The sequence below is a fragment of the Physella acuta genome, unplaced genomic scaffold (genome assembly GCF_028476545.2).
Source record: "Physella acuta isolate Inbredline_101_S28 unplaced genomic scaffold, ASM2847654v3 ptg000975l, whole genome shotgun sequence".
NCBI lineage: Eukaryota > Metazoa > Mollusca > Gastropoda > Physidae > Physella > Physella acuta.
Genome location: NW_026732492.1, coordinates 180328 through 187500, shown reverse-complemented (window position 1 = coordinate 187500; position 7173 = coordinate 180328). Strand labels below are relative to the sequence as shown.

Here is a 7173-nt window from a genome sequence, read left to right as displayed (position 1 = left end):
TGTTATATTTGGTTTTGTGTTATATTTGGTTTTGTGTTATATTTGGTTTTGTGTTATATTTGGTTTTGTGTTATATTTGGTTTTGTGTTATATTTGGTTTTGTGTTATATTTGGTTTTGTGTTATATTTGGTTGTGTGTTATATTTGGTTTTGTGTTATATTTGGTTTTGTGTTATATTTGGTTTTGTGTTATATTTGATTGTGTGTTATATTTTGTTTTGTGTTATATTTGGTTTTGTGTTATATTTGGTTTTGTGTTATATTTGGTTGTGTGTTATATTTGGTTTTGTGTTATATTTGGTTTTGTGTTATATTTAGTTTCTTGGCTAAGCCAGACATTGCTTAAATCGATTTCAAACTATTTTAATTATTTTTTTTATAATTAAGAATTTATTTTGCTTTAAAATATTGCAACTTATTTTGCTTTGTATTTTAAGTTAATATGCAGATTTCAATACACGAAATTTGAAAATAGAAAATCAATAATTTACATTTTAAATTCTGCATCTGATATTGTTGCATCCCATCTAACTTTGACTCCTGGTTGTAGAGTGTGGTGTAACACAAGTTCTTGACTCTTAACAGATGTTAAAAAAATCATTAAAATATAATTAAGGACATAAAGTCATAATAAACATAAATAAAACTGTTACGATTCATACCATTCATTTGATCTAAACAACGAAATTCGCGATCAGTATAACCGTTTGATATTTTTAAAAAAGTGATTAGTTAATGAATCATGCTTCATTATACAGAAAATGGTATAAATTAATATTTATTCTATACATTATGTTTTCTTGAACATTTTCAACATTTTTTCATCAAACCTCATGAAAATTGCTGTATTAGGTTTCCTTTTTTAAATGAAGATGCAATCCAACGCTCATCCCTTAGATACACTTACTAATTGTAGAGTAGAAAGATTCAACCGATGATTTCAAATATAGACACCCCAATTATATTTTCGCAGTTCATAAAGTTGCGTCCGCACAGTATCGACTTTCAGCCATCCGCTTCGACTGTTTTTTACTTTCTCGTATAAATCGTGCAAAAGAAAATCGAGATTTTTACAAATCTCGACGTTTTACACCTCACTGATACGGAAAAACATAATTTTGCAATCTTGTCCGTATGTCTGTGTGTGTGTGTGTGTGTCTGTGTGTCTGTGTGTCTGTGTGTCTGTCTGTGTGTAAACACGATTACTTGAGTACCGTTACAGCTAGGTTGATGAAATTTCATATATAAGTATTATATCAAAATCGTAGATCCGTATCAACTTTTGAGCGATTTCCGATAACCGGAAGTGGTACTTTTTCTACTTTGAATTTTTCAAAAGCCTATAACTTGAGTACTAATTCAGATAGATAAATGAAATTTCACATGTGAGTAAAAGATCTAATTCTCTACCTTCTATCAAATTTTGAGTAATTTCCGTTGACCGGAAGTACTAATTTACGCTATTTCCGATTTCTCAAAAAACGCATGTAAATTTATAAAGTACTAATAATATTGCGCACTATTACGCACATTTGGTTTTGGTGCTCGCTTGGTGCGCAATTTTTTTTTCTACGAGATTTTATTCTATTTTAAAAAGTTTAAGTATTAAAAATGGATTAAAATTCATGTCTAAATCCCGAGTTCCCATCCTTCTGTTTTTTTATATAAAAATATTCGTGAAAGTTTAGGGGAGATCACTCCCGGTTCATTTATTTTTATGATCAGAAAGCTTTGTCAGAATCCATATTTACTTCACTTTAAAGCTCTTGATCTAGGCGTAATATAATGCAATCAATGAAAAATCTCTTCTCTCTCTCGCTCCTAATTTGAGTGAAAGGTAGCTTGTAAATATTTAAAACCATTTGCGTTGTCTTTCAAAAAACTGATTTGAGAAATCGTTTATTATGTGTGTGCTTCTTTTCTTTAAACAAATTGTTAGAGCAGGTTTTAAAGAAATAAAAATTAAATTATTATGACTGATACATTTTTTAAATGGCTGTAATCTCCTACAACCAGCCAAAACTGCGTTCACACATAAATATATAAAATAAATATATAACTTTACAAATACAAGACAAAAGCATTGTAACATTTACCAGGAGTAATAACATTTGCTAATAAGGCTTACAAAATATAATTGTAAGCAGAAAATCAGTTTTAAAACCAATTGTTATTGGTTACACTTTTATCAAAAGGTATCTCATTCAATTGCTCGTGACATACATTAATTTCTAAAAATACTTACGCTAATAAATATAAAAAAGTAAAAATAAAAATACCTTTGAAACTATACTTACATAATCGGGATACTGCGAAAATATTATTTTAAGATTTTTAGAGCAGTCAAATTGCATTAAATACAGTTTATTAAAAAGATAATGAGAAATTTGTAATTAATATTGAGTGCTGTTTTTTTTCCAATTTTAAATATTCGGTAATCTCAATGTTGCTTTTACTTTGAAAAGCAGATAATCAAAAAGAAACTAATGATTTTTATAAAACATTAAAAACATTCAATCTTGAGCTACTTACAATTTCCTGGATCTCATCTATAGTAACATCCTCACGCACGTTGATGTATCCGATTTCCCAGTGGAGATAATTTTGCGGGTATTTGGCGAAATACTTGTTGTTAATATATATCTTAGCATGCGTTGAATTTAAAACCGAAGTGAAAAATAAAAATCGAATTTAAAATCAAAACTGATATAAAATATTCAATTGCAACGGTGTATATATATATATATATATATATATATATATATATATATATATATATATATATATATATATATATATATATATATATATATATATATATATATATATATATATATATATATATATATATATATATATATATATATATATATATGGTGACAGGACAAATGATCTCAGGACAAATGATCTCAGACAAAATATCTCAGACAAAATATCTCAAGGACAAATGATCTCAACGACAAATGATCTCATGGACAAAAGATACCAGGACAAAATATATCAAGACAAATGATATCATGGACAAGTGATCTCAGACAAAATATCTCAGACAAAATATCTCACAGCAAAATTTTAATAATATGTACAATGATTTTTAGTTGATTTGAACTTTTTTTGTATTAACTGTCAATATGGTTTTGTTTACTCCTTTTACGCATAATAATTGATTGTTATAAAATGAATTTGTTAAACTTAACAAACAAATATAAATGGGTCTTCAGGTTCGTAACTTAAAACTGTTGTTTTTACTGCATCATCAAAACAAAAAAAAGTGTACGTTTCATTGCTGGCATGTACATCGTTATGATCACACATTTCCAATACTATGTGATTATGTATTGTGTGAGCTTTCGCTGTTGCCTACATGTTCTCACTTCACATTTCCAAATCTCTTTGCCTTCTGCACTACTTATGGCTTTTATAAACAGAAATTCATTAGAAACTAATGCCCTATACCCTATTTGCGAGGTAACGAAAGAGGCCTTAGCTGAGTAATCACCACTAATACTGCTTTGTTAGCATGCACACCATGAAAAGCTTCGCTCCGCGATGACCGCTGTCGTTTAAATAAGCATTTGTCACCTGATCACTAAGGTGTGAACGACGCATAACAATTGACATCGGATGCTAGTTGTATTGTCCATGGAGGGCGGATGTCTTTCCCTTAAGGCATGTCTCTGCTATCATAGCGGGCGGCCACCTTGATACAAAGGTGTGTCTTTATTGTTATTTCATCCTCTTGGATCTAGTTTCGTCCACCTGACATGGTAGGATTGTTTCATGTTTGTCAAGCCAACCTACACTTTCTATCGAAACAAACTCTTTAATCTTCGCATTCTTTATTGGTAATCTCTATTTTAAAATGCTTAGTACAATATGGCAAATTTATACGCAAACATTTCGTACAGTTATTATATAGGCCTATAAACAATATTAAACATAGTAAACAAAACCATATGACAGTCAATAAAAAAAACTGTTCAGATCAACTAAAAGTATCCAATACACTTTTGAAATTTTTCTGTGAGATATTTTGTCTGAGATATTTTGTCTGGGATCATTTGTACATGGTATCTTTTGTCCTGATATATTTTGTACTGGTATCTTTTGTCCGTGAGATCATTTGTCCTTGAGATCATTTGTCCTGAGATCATTTGTCCTAAGATCATTTGTCCTGAGATAATTTGTCCGTGAGATATTTTGTCTGAGATATTTTGTCTGAGATCATTTGTCCTTAGATCATTTGTCCTGTCAATATATATATATATATATATATATATATATATATATATATATATATATATATATATAATTTTATATATATGGGAAAATAGTCTAGCTGCAGTACAAGTACAAGTACAAGTACAAAATTAAGCATTGCTTTAAGTTGTGTGTTTGCATCTACATGGTAAGCATATTTATTTTAGAAAACAACTGTGCTACTAAAATAAACGAGCTTTTATTATTACATTAAAACTAGAAGATTACCAACTTCATAGTCAAGAGTCCTGATATTAATCACCATTTGAAATCTTTGACCCTTGCTAAAAGGATTTACTTTCTCAACTTGTATGTTTGACCAACTCTGACCCATTTTTCGTGCCATTACTGTTTTCCTTTCAATGAATCTTGGGTTAAACAATAAAGCAACATTTGGTATACAGTCCTTTTTTACACACAGTCGGATGCTAAATCTAGAAGGATTAAAAAATCGGTCTGTTAAGTTAGAAGAATTTAAAATATCAAATCACTTGTATGTGTAAGAATAAAAATGATTATGTTCAATATATAGGAAAATACGTTTATTTTGAAACATTTTGTGATCATGTAATGTAAATGATCAATATATTGCTACAAACCTATTTGCGTTGTGTGGAACTTGTCCAAGAATAACAATCGACCTCATGCGAAATAAATCTGAATAAAATCTTTTATGGAAAGGTACTTTGTGCTCAAAAAAAAAAGAGATAATGTTGGTATATTAATTAATGCGAGTGACAGATGGTAGACTTGGACATACGTAGTAAAAAAAATTTTGTTTTATTTTTGTTTTAATCTAAATACTAATTTGTGAAAATAAAAACATGCTGAGTAAATTAGGAAAAATTATATTTAAAACTAATTTTTACATAATTTAAATTTCAAAGTAGGTAATAAACAGATATTAACATTAAATTTCCGCGTAAAATGCTACGGCTCTAAACCAAATGATATATATTATTTACACACTACTTCTGGTGAGCAGCCTGTTACCTTTTTGGTGGTGTTTTCTGTATAAACAAGAGCACCATACAACAACAAACACAAGCTGAATGGCGATTTCATGTTAAAAGTACCAGGGAAATTTAGTCGTCTGATACAATGGCTAAAGTCTGGTAAAAAAATTTAACATTGACAGTTATGTGCTCAAATAGTGTCAGTAATTAAATTATTTCCACATTTTAAGGACAATAATACATTACATGATAATTTAATGTAAATTTAAATAAACCGGGAGTGATCTCACCTAAACTTTCTCGAATATTCTTATATAACTCGGAATATGGACATGATTTTTAATTACTTAAACTTTTAAAAATAGAATAGAATCTCGTAGAAAAAAAGAATTGCGCACCCAGCGAACGCCAAACAAAATGTGCATAATAGTTCGCAATATTATTAGTACTTTATAAATTTACATGCGTTTTTTGAGAAATCGGAAATAGCGTAAATTAGTTCTACTTCCGGTCAACGGAAATTACTCAACATTTGACAGAAGGTAGAGAATTAGATCTTTTACTTACATGTGAAATTTCATTTATCTATCTGAAATAGAACTCAAGTAATAGGCTTTTGAAAAATTCAAGGTAAAAACAGTACCACTTCCGGTTATCGGAAATCGCTCAAAAGTTGATACGGATCTACGATTTTGATAAAATACTTGTATAAGAAATCTCATCAACCTATCCGTAACGGTACTCAAGTTATCGTGTTTACACAATCACAGAGACACACACACACACACAGAGACACACAGACATACGGACAAGATTGCAAAATTATGTTTTTCCGTAACAGTAAGGTGTAAAACGTCGAGATTTGTAAAAATCTCGTTTTTTTTTGTTGTTTTTTTGCAAGATTACAAGATTTTATCTATACTTCGTATATACGAGAACGTAAAAATACGAGCGACTTCCGCTTTCGACTGATCGTTTTCATCTTCTTATTATATACTTAATGTCTCGATCAATTAGCATATCTTGGAAGTGTAGTAAGCTTAGGTAGGGAGCAGATGAGGACACACAGCTAAAAAGGGCAAATGTATGGGCAAATCATTATGTGTTTATTGAGACACGGATACACAATCAGGAGCCTCAACCAGGAGTCTCAATAACGAATCTCAATCAGGAGCCACGAATAGGAGCCACAACCAGAATGTCTGTGTGTGTATGTGTGTCTGTGTGTGTATTTGTGTGTGTGTCTCTGTGTGTGTAAACACGATAACTTGAGTACTGTTACAGCTAGGATGATGAAATTTTATATAGAAGTATTAAATATCAACTTTTGAGCGGTTTCCGATTACCAGAAGCGGTACTTTTTCTACTTTGAATTTTTCAAAAGCCTATAACTTGAGTACTATTTCCGATAGATAAATGAAATTTCACATGTAAGTAAAAGAGCTAATTCTCTACCTTCTATCGAATTTTGAGTAATTTCCGTTGACCGGAAGTAGTAAGTTACGCTATTTCAAATTTCTCAAAAAAGTAATGTACATTTATAAAGTACTAATAATTTTGCACACTATTATGCACATTTTATTTGGCGTTCACTTGGTGTGCAATTCTTTTTTCTACGCGATTTTATTCTATTTTAAAAAGGTTAAATATTTAAAATGGATTAAAATTCATGTCTATATCCCGAGTTCATATATCCTGTTGTTTTATATAAGAATATTTGAGAAATTTTAGGTTTATTTTTTACATAATAATAATAATTGTTATTGAAAACCAATATTTGCCCATAGAACACCGGCGCAAATATAAGCTTTGGGCCCAACTTGGTATAGTCACCAAGGGTTTCGATTACCTTACAAACAACTGATTAGGATTAGTTGTAATTTACATCATCGGGCTGTTAAGTAAGTAGCTTGGCTAGAAGACATAACATTGATTTTTTTAAGTTTGTGATAACCGA

The 7173-nt window shown here is 30.0% G+C and overlaps 1 protein-coding gene across 1 annotated transcript; it reads right to left on the bottom strand.

The window, feature by feature from the left end:
* Nucleotides 1-487: 487 nt before the first annotated feature.
* LOC131954136 (32 kDa beta-galactoside-binding lectin-like) lies at nucleotides 488-5346 on the bottom strand. The gene is made up of 5 exons (XM_059317666.1): nucleotides 5254-5346; nucleotides 4860-4951; nucleotides 4493-4694; nucleotides 2533-2643; nucleotides 488-577 (listed from the first exon to the last, which is right to left on the bottom strand). The coding sequence occupies exons 1-5, from the start codon at nucleotides 5323-5325 to the stop codon at nucleotides 488-490; spliced, it is 567 nt and encodes a 188-aa protein (XP_059173649.1). The 5' UTR covers nucleotides 5326-5346.
* Between the last annotated feature and the right edge of the window lie 1827 nt (nucleotides 5347-7173).

What these genes read in the sequence shown, in the direction of transcription:
- LOC131954136 (XM_059317666.1), bottom strand. Translation starts at nt 5,325, where the DNA reads ATGAAATCGCCATTCAGCTTGTGTTTGTTGTTGTATGGTGCTCTTGTT. An exon ending in CAGAAAACACCACCAAAAAG is followed by an intron (nt 4,952 to 5,253) that starts GTAACAGGCTGC and finishes TTTTTTTTTGAG; the next exon opens with CACAAAGTACCTTTCCATAA. An exon ending in TAGATGAGATCCAGGAAATT is followed by an intron (nt 578 to 2,532) that starts GTAAGTAGCTCA and finishes ACATCTGTTAAG; the next exon opens with AGTCAAGAACTTGTGTTACA.